Source organism: Ranitomeya imitator, chromosome 2, assembly GCF_032444005.1.
Source record: "Ranitomeya imitator isolate aRanImi1 chromosome 2, aRanImi1.pri, whole genome shotgun sequence".
NCBI lineage: Eukaryota > Metazoa > Chordata > Amphibia > Anura > Dendrobatidae > Ranitomeya > Ranitomeya imitator.
Window position 1 is genome coordinate 281,637,133 of NC_091283.1, and position 23,509 is coordinate 281,660,641.

General features: G+C 47.3%; 2 protein-coding genes across 3 annotated transcripts in view; both read left to right on the forward strand.

Moving 5' to 3' along the window:
* The window catches only part of LOC138663162 (uncharacterized), a 92,477-nt gene extending 81,292 nt beyond the window's left edge, over positions 1 to 11,185 (forward strand). For both annotated transcript variants that reach the window (XM_069749309.1, XM_069749308.1), the window contains 5 exons: positions 6,443 to 6,592; positions 6,722 to 6,898; positions 10,488 to 10,611; positions 10,695 to 10,792; positions 10,988 to 11,185. In XM_069749309.1, coding sequence (XP_069605410.1) covers positions 6,443 to 6,592; positions 6,722 to 6,898; positions 10,488 to 10,611; positions 10,695 to 10,792; positions 10,988 to 11,086 — 648 coding nt within the window. In that variant the 3' untranslated portion in view covers positions 11,087 to 11,185. The remainder of the gene's footprint in view (positions 1 to 6,442; positions 6,593 to 6,721; positions 6,899 to 10,487; positions 10,612 to 10,694; positions 10,793 to 10,987) is intronic.
* A 2,185-nt stretch (positions 11,186 to 13,370) lies between these two features.
* The window catches only part of LOC138663154 (zinc finger protein 84-like), a 46,175-nt gene continuing 36,036 nt past the window's right edge, over positions 13,371 to 23,509 (forward strand). Inside the window, exon 1 of the mRNA XM_069749298.1 lies at positions 13,371 to 14,340. Coding sequence (XP_069605399.1) covers positions 14,256 to 14,340 — 85 coding nt within the window. The 5' untranslated portion in view covers positions 13,371 to 14,255. The remainder of the gene's footprint in view (positions 14,341 to 23,509) is intronic.

Here is a 23,509-nt window from a genome sequence, read left to right on the forward strand (position 1 = left end):
ACAGTAAAGAATCTGCATTTGTGATTATGATGAAACCTTCTTTCCTCTAGAGCAGTGTTTCCCAAACTCCAGTCCTCACGCCCCCGACACCTCATGTTTTCAGGATTTCCTTAGTATTGCAGTGATGAAACTATTATTAAGGCACCAGAAATGGCCACAGGTTCTGTCCCCTGTGAAATCCTAAGGAGATTCTAAAAACATGATGTGTTGGGGACCACGATGACTGGAGTTTGGGAAACACTGCTCTAGATGTAGAGGATGCCCCCTTGTCCCCGTCGCAGGCCTACTCCATCACAGCGCTCATACACTGAGGCAGAATCTATCCTCATGACTGTCCACATGCAGGTCCCGTCCTGGGGGTTTTAGGTTGGGTGCTCGCCGCCATCGGTTGAAAACACGTCACACAAGCACCATGCACACACGTCACACAGCACCATCCACACACGTCACACAGCACCATGCACACACGTCACACAGCACCATGCACACACGTCACACAGCACCATGCTCACACATCACACGGCACCAAGCTCACACGTCACACGGCACCATGCTCACACGTCACACAGCACCATGCAGACACGTCATACAGCACCATGCACACACGTCACACAAGCACCATGCAGACACGTCACACAAGCACCATGCAGACACGTCACACAAGCACCATGCAGACACGTCACACAAGCACCATGCAGACACGTCACACAAGCACCATGCTCACACGTCACACAAGCACCATGCTCACACGTCACACAAGCACCATGCTCACACGTCACACAAGCACCATGCAGACACATCTCACAAGCACCATGCAGACACGTCACACAAGCACCATGCAGACACGTCACACAAGCACCATGCAGACACGTTACACAGCACCATGCTCACACGTCACACAGCACCATGCTCACACGTCACACAGCACCATGCACACACGTCACACAAGCACCATGCGCACACGTCACACAAGCACGATGCGCACACGTCACACAAGCACCATGCGCACACGTAACACAAGCACCATGTGCACACGCCACAGCATCATGCACACATCTCACACAAGCACCATGAACACACATCACACAAGCACCATGTAGACACGTAACACAAGCATCATACACACGTCACACAGCACCATGCACACTCATCACACAAGCACCATGCACACTCATCACACAAGCACCATGCAGACACGTCAAACAAGCACCATGCAGACACGTCACACAAGCACCATGCACACTCGTCACACAAGCACCATGCAGGCATGCCACACAAGCACCATGCACACTCGTCACACAAGCACCATGCACACACGTCCGACAAGCACCATGCACACACGTCACAAAGCACCATGCACATGTCACACAAGCACCATGCAGACAGGTCACACATGCACCATGCACACACGTCAGACAAGCACCATGCACACACGTCACAAAGCACCATGCACATGTTACACAAGCACCATGCAGACACGTCACACAGCACCATGCACACACGTCACACAGCACCATGCACACACGTCACACAGCACCATGCACACACGTCACACAGCACCATGCTCACACATCACACAGCACCAAGCACACACGGCACCATGCACACACATCACACAAGCACCATGCGCACACGTCACACAAGCACGATGCGCACACGTCACACAACCACCATGCGCACACGTAACACAAGCACCATGCGCACACGCCACAGCATCATGCACACATGTCACACAAGCACCATGCGCACACGTCACACAAGCACGATGCGCACACGTCACACAAGCACCATGCGCACACGTAACACAAGCACCATGCGCACACGCCACAGCATCATGCACACATGTCACACAAGCACCATGCACACACATCACACAAGCACCATGTAGACACGTAACACAAGCATCATACACACGTCACACAGCACCATGCACACTCATCACACAAGCACCATGCAGACACGTCATACAGCACCATGCACACACGTCACCAGCACCAGGCAGACACGTCACACAAGCACCATGCAGACACGTCACACAAGCACCATGCAGACACGTCACACAAGCACCATGCAGACACGTCACACAAGCACCATGCAGACACGTCACACAAGCACCATGCTCACACGTCACACAAGCACCATGCTCACACGTCACACAAGCACCATGCTCACACGTCACACAAGCACCATGCAGACACATCTCACAAGCACCATGCAGACACGTCACACAAGCACCATGCAGACACGTCACACAAGCACCATGCAGACACGTCACACAGCACCATGCTCACACGTCACACAGCACCATGCTCACACGTCACACAGCACCATGCACACACGTCACACAAGCACCATGCGCACACGTCACACAAGCACGATGCGCACACGTCACACAAGCACCATGCGCACACGTAACACAAGCACCATGTGCACACGCCACAGCATCATGCACACATCTCACACAAGCACCATGAACACACATCACACAAGCACCATGTAGACACGTAACACAAGCATCATACACACGTCACACAGCACCATGCACACTCATCACACAAGCACCATGCAGACAGGTCACACAAGCACCATGTACCCTCGTCACACAGCACCATGCACACTCGTCACACAAGCACCATGCACACTCATCACACAAGCACCATGCAGACACGTCAAACAAGCACCATGCAGACACGTCACACAAGCACCATGCACACTCGTCACACAAGCACCATGCAGGCATGCCACACAAGCACCATGCACACTCGTCACACAAGCACCATGCACACACGTCCGACAAGCACCATGCACACACGTCACAAAGCACCATGCACATGTCACACAAGCACCATGCAGACAGGTCACACATGCACCATGCACACACGTCAGACAAGCACCATGCACACACGTCACAAAGCACCATGCACATGTTACACAAGCACCATGCAGACACGTCACACAGCACCATGCACACACGTCACACAGCACCATGCACACACGTCACACAGCACCATGCACACACGTCACACAGCACCATGCTCACACATCACACAGCACCAAGCACACACGGCACCATGCACACACATCACACAAGCACCATGCGCACACGTCACACAAGCACGATGCGCACACGTCACACAACCACCATGCGCACACGTAACACAAGCACCATGCGCACACGCCACAGCATCATGCACACATGTCACACAAGCACCATGCGCACACGTCACACAAGCACGATGCGCACACGTCACACAAGCACCATGCGCACACGTAACACAAGCACCATGCGCACACGCCACAGCATCATGCACACATGTCACACAAGCACCATGCACACACATCACACAAGCACCATGTAGACACGTAACACAAGCATCATACACACGTCACACAGCACCATGCACACTCATCACACAAGCACCATGCAGACAGGTCACACAAGCACCATGTACCCTCGTCACACAGCACCATGCACACTCGTCACACAAGCACCATGCACACTCATCACACTCATCACACAAGCACCATGCAGACACGTCAAACAAGCACCATACAGACACGTCACACAAGCACCATGCAGGCATGCCACACAAGCACCATGCACACTCGTCACACAAGCACCATGCACACACGTCAGACAAGCACCATGCACACACGTCACAAAGCACCATGCACATGTCACACAAGCACCATGCAGACAGGTCACACATGCACCATGCACACACGTCAGACAAGCACCATACACACACATCACAAAGCACCAAGCACACACGTCACACAAGCACCATGCACGTGTCTGCATGGTGCTTGTGTGACATGTCTGCATGGTGCTTGTGTGACGTGTGTGCATGGTGCTTGTGTGACGTGTGTGCATGGTGCTTGTGTGACGTGTGTGCATGGTGCTTGTGTGACGTGTGTGCATGGTGCTTGTGTGACGTGTGTGCATGGTGCTTGTGTGACGTGTGTGCATGGTGCTTGTGTGACGTGTGTGCATGGTGCTTGTGTGACGTGTGTGCATGGTGCTTGTGTGACGTGTGTGCATGGTGCTTGTGTGACGTGTGTGTATGGTGCTTGTGTGACGTGTGTGCATGGTGCTTGTGTGACGTGTGCATGGTGCTTGTGTGGCATGCCTGCATGGTGCTTTGTGACATGTGTGCATGGTGATTCTGTGACGTGTGTGCATGGAGCTTGTGAAGGAAGCCCAGTTCCTCCCACGTCACCAATCCGTGACGTCACTACACAGGCACAGCTCTCCGGCGCCCCCTTTGTCTCTCAGTTCAGTAAGGGAACTGCACCTAGAGCAAATGACCGCCGGTGACGCTGCCCCGTTACCCACGCTGGGTATTCTAAGATTCGCAATTAGCGTAAAAGGATCTGCCCAAAATTAATTTATGATTTAGTTGCCTTAAGGGCGCACTAGGTAATTACAAAAATATACAGTAAAAATATATCAAGAGTTAGTCAGAGTAAAATATAACAATAATAATACAAGGCTTTAAAGGTACAACGCTGGAGGTCAATTTACCAGGTTGAAGGTCGCTTGTAGAAGCCGGGGGGCTCAGCGTTCCGCAGGTCCAAGACTTAGTTCCCGGGCAGCCCCCAGAAAGCGTGTGCTTGCTCCCCTCTGGCTGGCATACCCTGTTCCTTAGTTCATCTTCATCTTCTTCTGTTGAGTGTGTGACACTCTCCAAGCGTCATCAGATCTTAAACCTTCTGTGTCCCTCCCCCCTGTAACAGGGTGGGCTAGCAATCTCTACCCTCAGCTTAACTGCGAAATCTGTACCCAATATCTAATATATGGAATAACTGCGCTCAGGATGATCGGATCAGTATACGGGCTATACCAACGCATGTGGTTTGTTCTGCCGGTCGTACAGGGATCAAACCTGGACCCATTCAGTCGCTGTGGGAGGCTGATGTCCATATCTCAGGTACCAGAACTTCCACGGACCCGGGAGTTGCACTGTCAGATGTGCAATTTGTTTAGGGCGAGGAGGATATTTTTTATGAGCCTGTACCTCGGACGATGCGACCATAATTCATGATTCCATGTTGGAGACGGTTCAACTGGAAGAATGATAGACTTTGGCTCCTGCAGCCACCTGACATGCATGCTTTAATTAATAATAATAATAATCTTTATTTTTATGTAGCGCTAACATATTCCGCAGCGCTTTACAGTTTGCACACATTATCATCACTGTCCCCGATTGGGCTCACAATCTAGAATTCCTATCAGTATGTCTTTGGAAGCCCCAGGGACCTCCTTGTCCCCTGCTGGGGTGGCTTCCTCATTGAGCTTTGAAGTACCTTCTGCCTGCTACACGGAGCTTAATTGCATTACCATGCTAAAAAGAACTTTATTCATGAGAAGAGGTGGGGGCCAGGAGTACTCATCTCTGCAGACCTGTGACCAGGAGACAAAATGGAGTCACGCCAATCTCTGTTAGTATGCCCGTATCCAAGATGGCGGCTGCTCCCTCATCACAGTGCTTGTGTGACGAATGTGCATGGTGCTTGTGTGACGTGTGTGCATGGTGCTTGTGTGACGTGTATGCATGGTGCTCTGTGACATGTGTGCATGGTGCTTGTGTGACGTGTGTGCATGGTGCTTGTGTGACGTCACACAAGCACCATACACACACGTCACACAACCACCATGCACACAAGTAAAGCAGCACAAGTGCAGTTAACACAAAAAATACAGTACAGAATAAACACAGCACAAACACATTCTAAACATGAAGTCCCATTATTGCTTAATTACCTCATCCGATCCTGTCTCCATTCCACCACGATGCATCCTGCACTTAAAGTAGCGGGAACTTAATGGTAAGCTCCGCCTCCAACATCGCTAATCTCCGCCCCCAGGGCAATGAATTTCAAGAAGTCTGCAAAGTCTCCCATATTAAATACGTCGTATACAGCATGAGAAGAGGAGCCGGAGAGTGAAGCAGCCATAGATCTACCCTCAGAGGATATCCTGCTGCCAGCGCCACACGCCTGAGAAGGACGGGGTGCTCACTGCAGGAGCTGTCAGGGAATGGAGATGTCTCACTCTCTCAGCAGGAGCCCACTAGGGATTTTACCGATATCCCGCCAGGCCAGTCCGACCCTGTTCTTACATGCTATGTTTGCTTTTGACAGCAGCAAGTGGTTAAACTGCCGGGTTTTTTTTTATACCTGCACCTGTGCCATCCCTGCGGTGTATATCTATGTTATGTAAGATGAGTCTATGAGAAACGTATTCAGCTCCCGACTCTGAGGAAGAAACTGCTTGTTGTCTGTAGCCTAAAATATATAGGTGTTATTAGTAGATATAAAGAAGAAAACTGAATACTGTAAAATAATAAATCTCCTCATATGTTTCCCTTATTATCTCCAGTAATTGTATTATTACACAGGATTTTATGATGTTACATCGGCTCATCTTCTCATTCAGGTCTCTACAATATCGGATCCTCTCAGTGAAGATCTTCTACAAAAGAAAATTTTCCTGATTTACCCATCAATCATTGATATGTACAGAGACAAGATGGCGGAGAGGATATTACACCTCACCCTAGAGATCCTCTTCCGGCTTACTGGAGAGGTGAGAGATTCTGATGACGTCACATTACATCATTCTTATCTATAGGAATAACGGATTGACAGAACTGGAGAGGTGAGGACTCTGGAAATGTCTGTAGTGAGATTTATTAATGTGTCTCTCCATAACCAGGATTACACAGTAGTGAAGACCTCTAGTGATCGCTGTCGGGACCCTGTGTCTGAGGGATGGGGAAGACCCCTGAGCCCAATCACGGGGCCTCCACCTCACCCCCTGATACATAAGGACATCAATGACCAGAAGATCCTAGAACTCACCTACAAGATGATTGAGCTGCTGACTAGAGAGGTGACACTGCTGGGAATGCTGGGACATTATAGAGTAACTAGCTATTGAACCCGTTCTACGCCCAGGTGGCGAGCATTTATATTGGTATATGGTCTCCATCCTGGTATGTGCTGCTTCCATCCTGCGCCCTAATCTTGTCATGTGTTGCTACCATCTTACGCCCCCTTCCTGTCATGTGCAGCCCATCCTGCACCCCTTCCTGTCATGTGCAGTTCCCATCCTGTGCTCTCATCCTGTTTTGTGCGCCTTCATCTTGTCATGTGCTACTCTCTTCCTGTGCCCTCATCCTGTCATGTGCTCCCATCCTGCGCCCCAATTCTGGTATGTGCTGACCCCATCCTGGTATGTGCAACTCTAATTCTGCAACCCCATTCTGTCATGTGCTGCACCCATTCTCCTCCCCCATTCTGTCTCTATAGCATAAGGCAGCCCCCATAGGTAGACTCTGTAGTATAAGGCAGCCCCCCACAGTCAGACTCTGCAGTATAAGTCAGCACCCCCCACAGGCAGACTCTGTATTATAAGGCAGCGCCCCCACACAGGCAGACCCAGTATTATAAGGCCGCACCCCTCCACTGGCAGACTCTGTAGTATAAGGCAACACCCGCACATAGGCAGACCCTGTATTATAAGGCAGCACACCCCACAGGCAGACTTTTTAGTATAAGGCAGCACCCCCCCCACAGGCAGACTCTATAGTATAAGGCAGCTCCCCACCACAGTCAGACTCTGTAGTAGAAGGCAGCACCCCCTGTTATGAACTGGTGGTTCAGAAACTCAATGGACCTGGTGGTTAAGAGCACACAATGTGACCTGATAGTTACTAATACCATAGGACGAGCTCTGAGACGTGGGAACTCTGCTGACCGCAATCCCTAATCCTATCACACCACACTAGAGGTAGCCGTGGAGCGCTCCTGACCAGACCTAGGCGCCTCGGGCACAGCCTGAGAAACTAGCTAGCCCTGAAGATAGAAAAATAAGCCTACCTTGCCTCAGAGAAATTCGCCAAAGGAAAAGGCAGCCCCCCACATATAATGACTGTGAGTAAAGATGAAAATACAAACACAGAGATGAAATAGATTTTAGCAAAGTGAAGCCCGACTTACTGAATAGACCGAGGATAGGAAAGATAGCTTTGCAATCAGCACAAAAACCTACAAACAACCACGCAGAGGGCGCAAAAAGACCCTCCGCACCGACTAACGGTACGGAGGTGCTCCCTCTGCGTCCCAGAGCTTCCAGCAAGCAAGACAAACCAATAAAGCAAGCTGGACAGAAAAAATAGCAAACAAAAGTAACACAAGCAGAACTTAGCTTATGCAGGACAGACAGGCCACAAGACGATCCAGGAGAGAGCAAGACCAATACTGGAACATTGACTGGAGGCAAGGAACAAAAAACTAGGTGGAGTTAAATAGAGCAGCACCTAACGACTTAACCTCGTCACCTGAGGAAGGAAACTCAGAAGCCGCAGCCCCACTCACATCCACCAGAGGAAGCTCATAGACAGAACCAGCCAAAGTACCACTCATGACCACAGGAGGGAGCTCGAACACAGAATTCACAACAACCCCCCCAACAGGTAGACTCTTGCGCTGCTCCCTGCTCCCAATTCTGGTATGTGCTGACCTCCATCCTGGTATGTGCTTCTCCAATTCTGTGACCCCATCCTGTCATGTGCTGCTCCCATCCTGCACCCCCATTCTGTCATATGCCTCACCCATTCTGTGCCCCCATTCTGTCTCTATAGCATAAGGCAGCCCCCCACAGGCAGACTCTGTAGTATAAGGCAGCACCCCCTCACAGGCAGACTCTGCAGTATAAGGCAGCACCCCCCCAACATGTAGACTCTGTAGTATAAGGCAGCCCCCCCACAGGCAGACTCTGTAGTATAAGGCAGCACCCCCTCACAGGCAGACTCTGCAGTATAAAGCAGCACCCCCCCAACAGGCAGACTCTGCAGTATAAGGCAGCACCCCCCACAGGCAGACTCTGTAGTATAAGGCAGCACCCCCCCACAGGCAGACTCTGTAGTATAAGGCAGCACCCCCTCACAGGCAGACTCTGCAGTATAAGGCAGCACCCCCCCACAGGCAGACACCGTAGTAAAAGGCAGCACCCCCTCACAGGCAGACTCAGCGGTATAAGGCAGCACCCCCCCACACACAGGCAGACTCTGTAGTATAAGGCAGCACTCCCCCCCCACACAGGCAGACTCTGTAGTATAAGGCAGCACCTCCCCCTGTAATAATTAGCAGCACCTCCCCCTGTAATAATTATAGGGGATAACTCAGGAGACTCTTTGCTTGGAACAAGACAACTACAGGACACAGTTTTATAAGTGGTAAAGTCTATATTATCACACGGTGATTCAAACAGGTGCAGAGAGAAACTCAAGTCCACAACACTTGGTGTAAGTATTAAACGCAGCTTAACAGTCTATAGGAAACTTCAGAGGAAAATGCAATCAAGCAGAAAGTCTATGAAGCACAATTATTCTTGAGGATACTTGACACGAATAAGTCCTTGTCTTAGTCCAAACACAGATAGATATGCTTATAAGGCAGTTCAAATAATATCTTAGCTCAACCAGGGAGGCCTGGGTAATAGTCTCAAGTTTTTGAAGAGCAGCAACAGCTTACATGTCCAGCAAATGCAGATGGAAGTAAAAACGAGCAGCAGATGAAGGAGGATTATGGAACTGGTGTATGTAGCAGGAACTCAGAGCAGAGTAGCAGGATCACCACACAGATTCACAGGAGCAGGTATATAGCCAGGGAGTCACCAGGGTCAGGAGCTGGATGCGAGGCAGAATACTCTAGCACAGACTGAAGGCTGGGGTGGAGTTTTATAGCAGGAAGACACAGTGCACATGAGACCAAAGACGCCATCTTGGAAAAGGGCAGTAATGCACAAAAGGTAATAAAAATGTTCAGAGTCCTGACACCCCCACAGGCAGACTCTGTAGTATAAGGCAGCACCCCCAACAGGTAGACCCAGTAATATAAGGCAGCCCCCATAAAGAAAAACAATAAATAAATACTCACCTCTCTTCTTCCTGGTTCCTGCGCTGCTCCCTCTCACCTCCGGATCGTGGCTCCGGGCAGTGAAGTCATCACGCCCCCTTGTCATTGTCAGCGTCGGTGACGTCAGATGCTGACAGGGGGATGATGGGAGAAGGAGCGTAGCGCTCCTTCCCTCATCAATGCGGTCAGCTGCATCAACTAGATGCCAATACAGCTGACCCTGCGATGACAGGCGGGGGCCCATAGCGGCCGGGTGGCAGAGCAGGGAAATCAATTATCCCTGCTTTGCCTCAGAATGTAACTATCGGCGCACTGTGGACACCAATACAGTTACAGTAGCGTAGCTCCGGGTGGGCCCCCTCTGAGCACCGGGGCAATGGCCCCCTTTGCTTCCCCGGTAGCTACACTACTGCCGGATGCATCATTCTGTGGGGTCCAGACTGCGCCGGCGCGTCGTGCTTGTGCATTATATGAAGGCTTCAGACAGAGTGACACTCCTAGCATTATATAATAGAAGGTGTGAAGGAATCGGGGGATGACGGTATCATTGTCTGTGTCAGGTTCCTATAAGGTGTCAGGATGTCTCTGTCTATTTCTCCATGGAGGAGTGGGGGTATTTAGAAGGACACAAAGATCTGTACAAGGAGGTCATGATGGAGGTTCCCCAGCCCCTCACATCACCAGGTAATAGAGAGGACTAAATACACACGGCCTATAATTATCTGTATGTAAAGAATGAATTCAGTCCCTGTATGTGTTTCCTCCAGATCTATCCAGTAAGAGGACAACACCAGAGAGATGTCCCCGTCCTCTTCTTCCAGAGGAATGTAAACAGGAAGATCCCAATGTTCCTCAGGATCATCAGGTAGATGGAGAGGGGTCATGAGATCTCTCCTATGATGTGTAGACGGCTGTGAAGGTCTTGTGCTCAGTCTTGTTTTATCCCCCAGTATTATATGTTTTATACTTGTGTAATGAGAACGGTGGAGATGGCAGGATTAGAGCTGATCATAGATGTGACATCTCCATCTGTCTGTGACTTTTACAATATTTGTTTCAGGGTGAAGATCTGACCCATATTAATACTACAGAGACATATGTGAGGGCTGATAAGCGGTGTAAAGAGAAGATTCCTACATATGATATCCCAGGTGAGTAGTCAAATCTCGTCAACGAGATCTCGTCTCCCGAGATCTCGGCAACAAAATCTGAATCTGAGCGTGCACCAGCCCGGTGGCCATTTTCCCGGCGCCCATGTTCCCGGAGGCCACCTCAACATGCCATTAACAGATGAGCGGGGGGCCTCCAGGCTTTGACGAAATGCCGTTGGAGCCCAGAGAGCCGCTGCCACAGCCTCGCAGCACAGCCACTGCCCGCAGCACAGTCCCTGCCCCGGAGCACAGCCACTGCCCCGGAGCACAGCCCCTTCCCCAGAGCACAGATCCTTCCCCCAGAGCACAGCCACTACCCCAGAGCACAGAGCCTCCACCCCTGCCCAAGCACAGAGCACTGCACCAGCCTGGGATGGGATTTCCTGGAGGCCAACGCACCAGCCTGGACCACCAAAAGACCCCTGTGACCACTCCTCCACCTATGCCGATCCCTTCACTGGTAAGCTGAATTCGGACTGTAAGACGTACCCCTTTTTGAAACATTATTATTTTTTCCTTATTTTTATTCTGAAAATTTGGGGTGCATCTTATGGTCCGGTGCGTCTTATAGTCTGAAAAATACAGTACATTTCTTTAAGTAAATTAAAAAAAAACACTAAAAGTACACATACAGTGGGGCAAAAAAGTATTTAGTCAGTCAGCAATAGTGCAAGTTCCACCACTTAAAAAGAGGAGAGGCGTCTGTAATTTACATCATAGGTAGACCTCAACTATGGGAGACAAACTGAGAAAAAAAAATCCAGAAAATCACATTGTCTGTTTTTTTAACAATTTATTTGCATATTATGGTGGAAAATAAGTATTTGGTCAGAAACAAACAATCAAGATTTCTGGTTCTCACAGACCTGTAACTTCTTCTTTTAGAGTCTCCTCTTTCCTCCACTCATTACCTGTAGTAATGGCACCTGTTTAAACTTGTTATCAGTATAAAAATACACCTCTGCACACCCTCAAACAGTCTGACTCCAAACTCCACTATGGTGAAGACCAAAGAGCTGTCAAAGGACACCAGAAACAAAATTGTAGCCCTGCACCAGGCTGGGAAGACTGAATCTGCAATATCCAACCAGCTTGGAGTGAAGAAATCAACAGTAAGAGCAATAATTAGAAAATGGAAGACATACAAGACCACTGATAATCTCCCTCGATCTGGGGCTCCACGCAAAATCCCACCCCGTGGGCTCAGAATAATCACAAGAACGGTGAGCAAAAATCCCAGAACCACGCGGGGGGACCTAGTGAATGAACTGCAGAGAGCTGGGACCAATTTAACAAGGCCTACCATAAGTAACACACTATGCCACCATGGACTCAGATCCTGCAGTGCCAGACGTGTCCCACTGCTTAAGCCAGTACATGTCCGGGCCCGTCTGAAGTTTGCTAGAGAGCATTTGGATGATCCAGGGGAGTTTTGGGAGAATGTCCTATGGTCTGATGAAACCAAACTGGAACTGTTTGGTAGAAACACAACTTGTCGTGTTTGGAGGAAAAAGAATACTGAGTTGCATCCATCAAACACCATACCTATTGTAAAGCATGGTGGTGGAAACATCATGCTTTGGGGCTGTTTCTCTGCAAAGGGGCCAGGACGACTGATCCGGGTACATGAAAGAATGAATGGGGCCATGTATCGTGAGATTTTGAGTGCAAACCTCCTTCCATCAGCAAGGGCATTGAAGATGAAACGTGGCTGGGTCTTTCAACATGACAATGATCCAAAGCACACCGCCAGGGCAACGAAGGAGTGGCTTCGTGAGAAGCATTTCAAGGTCCTGGAGGGGCCTAGCCAGTCTCCAGATCTCAACGCTATAGAAAACCTTTGGAGGGAGTTGAAAGTCCGTGTTGCCAAGCGAAAAGCCAAAAACATCACTGCTCTAGAGGAGATCTGCATGGAGGAATGGGCTAACATACCAACAACAGTGTGTGGCAACCTTGTGAAGACTTACAGAAAACGTTTGACCTCTGTCATTGCCAACAAAGGATATATTACAAAGTATTGAGATGATATTTTGTTTCTGACCAAATACTTATTTTCCACCATAATATGCAAATAAATTGTTAAAAAAACAGACAATGTGATTTTCTGGATTTTTTTTTCTCAGTTTGTCTCCCATAGTTGAGGTCTACCTATGATGTAAATTACAGACGCCTCTCATCTTTTTAAGTGGTGGGACTTGCACTATTGCTGACTGACTAAATACTTTTTTGCCCCAATGTATATAATATTGCTGCGTCCGTAATGACCCGACCTATAAAACTGTCCCGCTAGTTAACGCCTTCAGTGAACACCGTAAAAAAATAGATAAAAAACGAGGCAAAAAACAATGCTTTATCATACCGCCGAACAAAAAGTGGAATAACACGCGATCAAAAAGACGGATATAAATAACCATGGTACCGCTGAAAACGTCATCTTGTCCTGCAAAAAGCGAGCTGCCATACAGCATCATCAGCGAAAAAATAAAAAAGTTATAGCCCTCAGAATAAAGCGATGCAAAAATAATTATTTTATCTATAAAGAATAAAGAATAACACTGCTTTATCCATTTTACCAAACGCAGAATGGTATAAATGTTCCCCCCAAAAGAAATTCAGGAATTGCTGGTTTTTGTTCATTCTGCCTAACAAAAATCAGAATAAAAAGCGATCAAAAAATGTCATGTCAAAGCCAGTCTCAGATATGGCTTTTTCTTTGCCACTCTGCCCTGAAGGCCGGCATCCCGGAGTCGCCTGTAGACGTTGACACTGGCGTTTTGCATGTACTATTTAATGAAGCTGTAACAAGGAGAGAAAAAAAAAACGAACTGTGAGGTCCAATGTATAGACGAGTAAAAAACAATAAATGTATATAGTACAAAAAGACGTTTATTAATAAAGACAAAAAAAAGGAAGCAAAAGGTGGTAACATAATGACAACACGAAGTGTATATCTGCCCGTTGTAAGATAGCACTCACTAACGGGTAGGGGAATGCTCGCTTGGCCCGGGATTCAAGGACTATTTTCTCACATAATTCAGACCATATGATTTATTTAAACGTGATAAACCGCTCCGTAAGCCAGGTTGCACATCATCATTCAAGCCTATAAATATTTCTATATAAGCTCTTTTTAAATGCAACGTATTGTGCATTATTTTCATTGCTCACTTATTTATCATGTTTTGCTTTTTCTCTTCCTTTTTTCCAGTCACTTTAGTGCACGGTTCACGCCGTTTCACTTTTCACTTGTTCACTCTTTCAGGTATGTGCACTTTTCTTTAGTTTTGTCGTCCTATATCCGATAGATCTACTTGCAGGCGAAAAAAAAGTTATTCCTTCTTACAATATTTCACCGTCCGGCTGAGTGCGCTTCTCCTGGCCAGCGTGGCTTGGTTGCCATGGATACGTGTGCGATGGGCGTGAACGTGTGACGTAGGACCCTGACTCCTGTGCTTCCGGTCATTGCGCCGCTTCATCGGCCGGAACTCTATACATTACTGGGTATTTAAGGTGGTCAGACTCTACCCTGACTTAACGCCCCCCCCCCCCCCCCCCCCAGGAAGCCATTGGTGCAAAACGCGTGTTGGGGTCTTCTTTATCCAGGTCCAGGAGCAGGTCAGTTCATATATCAGTTCATTATCTCTCCCCCACTACATCGGGTTTAATTTCCTCCATGTGTATTTGGCAGCAGGCTTCTTAAACTATGCTATTCACTATGTGTATATGCTTTGTCCACATATTATAATTATCTATTTTGATATTTCAGCCACTGGATTTCTCTGCTAATGCACATATGTAACTATAAGAAAGTGAATTGAATTAGAGAGATGCTGTATATAATTCTAGTATATGAGAATTGCTATTTCTATTGTGTACCCCCTGTGAGGGATTGATTTATTATAGCTGCTACTGTGAAACCCCTCTGGGATCACACATTTTGCACGATCGGCACTTTATATACAGTGCCTACAAGTAGTATTCAACCCCCTGCAGATTTAGCAGGTTTACACATTTGGAATTAACTTGGCATTGTAACATTTGGACTGTAGATCAGCCTGGAAGTGTGAAATGCACTGCAGCAAAAAAGAATGTTATTTCTTTGTTTATTTTTTTTTTTTTTTAAATTGGGAAAAGTTTTTTCAGAGGGTCATTTATTATTCAACCCCTCAACCCACCAGAATTCTGTTTGGTTCCCCTAAAGTATTAAGAAGTAGTTCAGGCACAAAGAACAATGAGCTTCACATGTTTGGATTAATTATCTCTTATTCCAGCCTTTTCTGACTATTTAAGACCCTCCCCAAACTTGTGAACAGCACTCAAACATGGTCAACATGGGAAAGACAAAGGAGCATTCCAAGACCATCAGAGACAAGATCGTGGAGGGTCACAAGGCTGGCAAGGGGTACAAAACCCTTTCCAAGGAGTTGGGCCTACCTGTCTCCACTGTTGGGAGCATCATCCGGAAGTGGAAGGCTTATGGAACTACTGTTAGCCTTCCACGGCCAGGACAGCCTTTGAAAGTTTCCTCCCGTGCCGAGGCCAGGCTTGTCCGAAGAGTCAAGGCTAACCCAAGGACAACAAGGAAGGAGCTCCAGGAAGATCTCATGGCAGTGGGGACATTGGTTTCAGTCAATACCATAAGTAACGTACTCCACCGCAATGGTCTCCTGTTATGAAAGGTAATTCAGTACCACAATGGACATAGAGGTCAGCGCACATACAGTGACCTGGCAATAACCCAAAAAACAAGAACGAGCTCTGAGACGTGGGAACTCTGTTGACCGCAATCCCTAATCCTCTCCAACACACTAAAGGCAGCCGTGGATTGCGCCTAACGCTCCCTATGCAACTCGGCACGGCCTGAGAAACTAGCTAGCCTGAAGATAGAAAATAAGCCTACCTTGCCTCAGAGAAATACCCCAAAGGAAAAGGCAGCCCCCACATATAATGACTGTGAGTTAAGATGAAAAGACAAACGTAGAGATGAAATAGATTTAGCAAAGTGAGGCCCAACTTTCTGAACAGAGCGAGGATAGGAAAGGTAACTTTGCGGTCAACACAAAACCCTACAAAAACCACGCAAAGGGGGCAAAAAGACCCTCCGTACCGAACTAACGGCACGGAGGTACACCCTCTGCGTCCCAGAGCTTCCAGCAAGCAGAAAAAAACAAATTGACAAGCTGGACAGAAAAAAACAGCAAACAAATAGCAAAGAGGAACTTAGCTATGCAGAGCAGCAGGCCACAGGAACGATCCAGGAGGAAACAGGTCCAATACTAGAACATTGACTGGAGGCCAGGATCAAAGCACTAGGTGGAGTTAAATAGAGCAGCACCTAACGACTTCACCACATTACCTGAGGAAGGAAACTCAGAAGCCGCAGTACCACTTTCCTCGACCAACGGAAGCTCACAGAGAGAACAAGCCGAAGTACCACTTGTGACCACAGGAGGGAGCTCTGCCACAGAATTCACAACAGTACCCCCCCCCCCCTTGAGGAGGGGTCACCGAACCCTCACCAGAGCTCCCAGGACGACCAGGATGAGCCATATGAAAGGCACGAACAAGATCGGGAGCATGGACATCAGAGGCAAAGACCCAGGAATTATCTTCCTGAGCATAACCCTTCCACTTAACCAGATACTGGAGTTTCCGCCTTGAAACACGAGAATCCAAAATCTTCTCCACAATATACTCCAACTCCCCCTCCACCAAAACCGGGGCAGGAGGATCAACAGATGGAACCATAGGTGCCACGTATCTCCGCAACAATGACCTATGGAATACGTTATGTATGGAAAAAGAATCTGGAAGGGTCAGACGAAAAGACACAGGATTAAGAACCTCAGAAATCCTATACGGACCAATAAAACGAGGTTTAAACTTAGGAGAGGAAACCTTCATAGGAATATGACGAGAAGATAACCAAACCAAGTCCCCAACCCGAAGTCGGGGACCCACACAGCGTCTGCGATTAGCGAAACGTTGAGCCTTCTCCTGGGACAAAGTCAAATTGTCCACTACATGAGTCCAAATCTGCTGCAACCTGTCCACCACAGTATCCACACCAGGACAGTCCGAAGACTCAACCTGCCCTGAAGAGAAACGAGGATGGAACCCAGAGTTGCAGAAAAACGGTGAAACCAAGGTAGCCGAGCTGGCCCGATTATTGAGGGCGAACTCAGCCAAAGGCAAAAAGGACACCCAGTCATCCTGATCAGCAGAAACAAAGCATCTCAGATATGTTTCCAAGGTCTGATTGGTTCGTTCGGTCTGGCCATTAGTCTGAGGATGGAAAGCCGAGGAAAAAGACAAGTCAATGCCCATCCTACCACAAAAGGCTCGCCAAAACCTCGAAACAAACTGGGAACCTCTGTCAGAAACGATATTCTCTGGAATGCCATGTAAACTAACCACATGCTGGAAAAACAATGGCACCAAATCAGAGGAAGGAAGGCAATTTAGACAAGGGTACCAAATGGACCATCTTAGAGAAGCGATCACAGACCACCCAAATGACTGACATCTTTTGAGAGACGGGAAGATCTGAAATAAAATCCATAGAGATATGTGTCCAAGGCCTCTTCGGGACCGGCAAGGGCAAAAGCAACCCACTGGCACGAGAACAGCAGGGCTTAGCCCGAGCACAAATCCCACAGGACTGCACAAAAGTACGCACATCCCGCGACAGAGATGGCCACCAAAAGGATCTAGCCACTAACTCTCTGGTACCAAAGATTCCAGGATGACCAGCCAACACCGAACAATGAACCTCAGAGATAACTTTATTTGTCCACCTATCAGGGACAAACAGTTTCTCCGCTGGGCAACGATCAGGTTTATTAGCCTGAAATTTTTGCAGCACCCGCCGCAAATCAGGGAAGATGGCAGACACAATTACTCCCTCTTTGAGGATACGCGCCGGCTCAGATACACCCGGAGAGTCGGGCACAAAACTCCTAGACAGAGCATCCGCCTTCACATTTTTAGAGCCCGGAAGGTATGAAATCACAAAGTCAAAACGGGCAAAAAACAACGACCAACGAGCTTGTCTAGGATTCAACCGCTTGGCAGACTCGAGATAAGTCAAGTTCTTATGATCAGTCAAGACCACCACGCGATGCTTAGCTCCCTCAAGCCAATGACCCCACTCCTCGAATGCCCACTTCATGGCCAGCAACTCTCGATTGCCCACATCATAATTTCGCTCAGCAGGCGAAAACTTCCTGGAAAAGAAGGCGCATGGTTTCATCACCGAGCAATCAGAACTTCTCTGCGACAAAACAGCCCCTGCTCCAATCTCAGAAGCATCAACCTCGACCTGGAACGGAAGCGAAATATCTGGTTGACACAACACAGGGGCAGAAGAAATACAATGCTTCAACTCTTGAAAAGCTTCCACCGCAGCAGAAGACCAATTGACCAAATCAGCACCTTTCTTGGTCAAATCGGTCAATGGTTTAGCAATACTAGAAAAATTGCAGATGAAGCGACGATAAAAATTAGCAAAGCCCAGGAACTTTTGCAGACTTTTCAGAGATGTCGACTGAGTCCAATTATGGATGGCTTGGACCTTAACAGGATCCATCTCGATAGTAGAAGGGGAAAAGATGAACCCCAAAAATGAAACCTTCTGAACACCAAAGAGACACTTTGATCCCTTCACAAACAAAGAATTAGCACTCAGGACCTGAAACACCGTTCTGACCTGCTTCACATGAGACTCCCAATCATCCGAGAAGATCAAAATGTCATCTAAGTACACAATCAGGAATTTATCCAGGTATTCTCGGAAGATGTCATGCATAAAGGACTGAAACACTGATGGAGCATTGGCAAGTCCGAATGGCATTACTAGATACTCAAAATGGCCCTCGGGCGTATTAAATGCAGTTTTCCACTCATCGCCTCGCTTAATACGCACAAGATTATACGCACCACGAAGATCTATCTTGGTGAACCAACTAGCCCCCTTAATCCGAGCAAACAAATCAGATAACAATGGCAAGGGGTACTGAAATTTAACCGTGATCTTATTTAGAAGGCGGTAATCTATACAAGGTCTCAGTGAACCATCCTTCTTGGCTACAAAAGAGAACCCTGCTCCTAATGGCGACGATGACGGGCGAATATGCCCCTTCTCCAAGGACTCCTTCACATAACTCCGCATAGCGGCGTGCTCAGGCACAGACAAATTAAACAGTCGACCTTTTGGGAATTTACTACCAGGAATCAAATCGATAGCACAATCACAATCCCTATGCGGAGGTAGGGTATCGGACTTGGGCTCATCAAATAAATCCCGGTAATCGGACAAGAACTCAGGAACCTCAGAAGGGGTGGATGACGAAATAGTCAGAAATGGGACATCACCATCATGTACATCATGTACGCCCTGACAACCCCAGCTGGACACAGACATGGATTTCCAATCTAATACTGGATTATGAACTTGTAGCCATGGCAACCCCAACACGACCACATCATGCAGATTATGCAACACCAGAAAGCGAATAACCTCCTGATGTGCAGGAGCCATGCACATGGTCAGCTGGGTCCAGTACTGAGGCTTATTCTTGGCCAAAGGCGTAGCATCAATTCCTCTCAATGGAATAGGACACTGCAAGGGCTCCAAGAAAAACCCACAACGCCTAGCATACTCCAAGTCCATCAAATTCAGAGCAGCGCCTGAGTCCACAAATGCCATGACAGAATACGATGACAAAGAGCAGATCAAGGTAACAGACAGAAGAAATTTTGACTGTACCGTACCAATGGTGGCAGACCTAGCGAACCGCTTAGTGCGCTTAGGACAATCAGAGATAGCATGAGTGGAATCACCACAGTAGAAACACAGCCCATTCAGACGTCTGTGTTCTTGCCGTTCAACTCTGGTCAAAGTCCTATCGCACTGCATAGGCTCAGGTTTAAGCTCAGGTAATACCGCCAAATGGTGCACAGATTTACGCTTGCGCAAGCGTCGACCGATCTGAATGGCCAAAGACAGACTCATTCAGACCAGCAGGCATAGGAAATCCCACCATGACATCCTTAAGGGCTTCAGAGAGACCTTTTCTGAAAATAGCTGCGAGCGCACCTTCATTCCACTGAGTGAGTACGGACCACTTTCTAAATTTCTGACAATATACCTCTATTTCATCCTGACCCTGACACAGAGCCAGCAAATTCTTCTCTGCCTGATCCACAGAATTAGGCTCATCGTACAGCAATCCGAGCGCCAGGAAAAATGCATCGATATTACTTAATGCAGGATCTCCTGACGCAAGAGAAAATGCCCAGTCCTGAGGGTCGCCACGCAAAAAAGAAATAACGATCCTAACTTGTTGAACTTGTTCACCAAAGGAGCGAGGTTTCAAAGCCAGAAATAGTTTACAATTATTTTTGAAACTCAGAAATTTAGTTCTATCTCCAAAAAACAAATCAGGAATAGGAATTCTCGGTTCTAACATAGAATTCTGAACCACAAAGTCTTGAATACTTTGTACTCTTGCCGTGAGCTGATCCACACATGAAGACAGACCTTTAATGTCCATTGCTACACCTGTGTCCTGAACCACTCAAATGTCTAGGGGAAAAAAAAAGGCAAAACACAGTGCAAAGAAAAAAAAATGGTCTCAGAACTTCTTTTTTCCCTCTATTGGGAATCATTAGTACTTTGGGCCTCCAGTACTGTTATGAAAGGTAATTCAGTACCACAATGGACATAGAGGTCAGCGCACATACAGTGACCTGGCAATAACCCAAAAAACAAGAACGAGCTCTGAGACGTGGGAACTCTGTTGACCGCAATCCCTAATCCTCTCCAACACACTAAAGGCAGCCGTGGATTGCGCCTAACGCTCCCTATGCAACTCGGCACGGCCTGAGAAACTAGCTAGCCTGAAGATAGAAAATAAGCCTACCTTGCCTCAGAGAAATACCCCAAAGGAAAAGGCAGCCCCCACATATAATGACTGTGAGTTAAGATGAAAAGACAAACGTAGAGATGAAATAGATTTAGCAAAGTGAGGCCCAACTTTCTGAACAGAGCGAGGATAGGAAAGGTAACTTTGCGGTCAACACAAAACCCTACAAAAACCACGCAAAGGGGGCAAAAAGACCCTCCGTACCGAACTAACGGCATGGAGGTACACCCTCTGCGTCCCAGAGCTTCCAGCAAGCAGAAAAAAACAAATTGACAAGCTGGACAGAAAAAAACAGCAAACAAATAGCAAAGAGGAACTTAGCTATGCAGAGCAGCAGGCCACAGGAACGATCCAGGAGGAAACAGGTCCAATACTAGAACATTGACTGGAGGCCAGGATCAAAGCACTAGGTGGAGTTAAATAGAGCAGCACCTAACGACTTCACCACATTACCTGAGGAAGGAAACTCAGAAGCCGCAGTACCACTTTCCTCCACCAACGGAAGCTCACAGAGAGAACAAGCCGAATTACCACTTGTGACCACAGGAGGGAGCTCTGCCACAGAATTCACAACAGTCTCCGTTCCAGACGAGCCCGTAAGGTACCTTTACTTTCAAAGCGTCATGTCAAGGCTCGTCTACAGTTTGCTCATGATCACTTGGAGGACTCTGAGACTGACTGGTTCAAGGTTCTCTGGTCTGATGAGACCAAGATCGAGATCTTTGGTGCCAACCACACACGTGACGTTTGGAGACTGGATGGCACTGCATATGACCCCAAGAATACCATCCCTACAGTCAAGCATGGTGGTGGCAGCATCATGCTGTGGGGCTGTTTCTCAGCCAAGGGGCCTGGCCATCTGGTCCGCATCCATGGGAAGATGGATAGCACGGCCTATCTGTAGATTTTGGCCAAGAACCTCCGCTCCTCCATCAAGGATCTTAAGATGGGTCGTCATTTCATCTTCCAACAAGACAACGACCCAAAGCACACAGCCAAGAAAACCAAGGCCTGGTTCAAGAGGCAAAAAATCAAGGTGTTTCAGTGGCCTAGTCAGTCTCCTGACCTTAACCCAATTGAAAACTTGTGGAAGGAGCTCAAGATTAAAGTCCACATGAGACACCCAATGAACCTAGATAACTTGGAGAAGATCTGCATGGAGGAGTGGGCCAAGATAACTCCAGAGACCTGTGCCGGCCTGATCAGGTGTTATAAAAGATGATTATTAGCTGTAATTGCAAACAAAGGTAATTCCACAAAATATTAAACCTAGGGGTTGAATAATAATTGACCCACACTTTTATGTTTAAAATTTATAAAAATTTAACTGAGCAACAAAACTTTTTGGTTTGTAAGATTTATGAATCTGTTAATAAATCCTGCTCTTGTTTGAAGTTTGAAGGCTCTAACTTATTTGCATCTTATTAAACCTGCTAAATCTGCAGGGGGTTGAATACTACTTGTAGGCACTGTATATACTAGCTGAAGAGCCCGGCGTTGCCTGGGCATAGTAAATATCTGTGGTTAGTTATAGCACCTCACTTCTCTTATTTTCCCATCACGCCTCTCATTTTCCCAATCACATCTTTCATTTTCCCCCTCACATCTCTCATTTTCTCCCTCACTCCTCTCATTCCCCCCTAACACTTGTCATTTCAACCTCACATCTGTCATTTTCTGATTACTCCACTATTTTTCCTCACTACTCTCATTTTGCACTCACACCTTTTCATTTTCACCTCACACCTCTCATTTTCACCTCATCACCTCAGTATATACATGTTTGTCATCTCCCTTATATATAGTATACATCTGTATGTCATCTCCTGTATATAGTATATACCTGTATGTCATCTCCCCTGTATATAGTATATACCTGCTGTGTGTCATCTCCCCTATATATAGTATATACCTGAATGTCATCTCCTTCTATATACAGTATATACCTGTATGTGATCTCCTCCTGTATATAGTATATACCTGTATGTCATCTCCTGTATATAGTATATACCTGTATGTCATCTCCCCTGTATATAGTATATACCTGCTGTGTGTCATCTCCCCTGTATATAGTATATACCTGTATGTCATCTCCTCCTATATATAGTATATACCTGTATGTCATCTCCTCCTATATATAGTATATACCTGTATGCCATCTCCTCCTGTATATAGTATATACCTGTAGGTAATCTGCTCCTGTATATAGTATATACCTGTGTGTCATCTCCTCCTGCATTTAGTATATACCTGTATGTCATCTCCTCCTGTATATAGTATGTACCTGTATGTCATCTCCTCCTCTATATAGTATATACCTATGTGTTATCTCTCCTGTATATAGTATATATCTGTGTGTCATCTCCCCTGTATATAGTATATACCTGTGTGATCTCCTGTATTAGACCTCGTTAACACGTTATTTGCTCAGTATTTTCACCTCAGTATTTGTAAGATAAATTGGCAGCCTGATATATCCCCAGCCAACAGGAAGCCCTCCCCCAG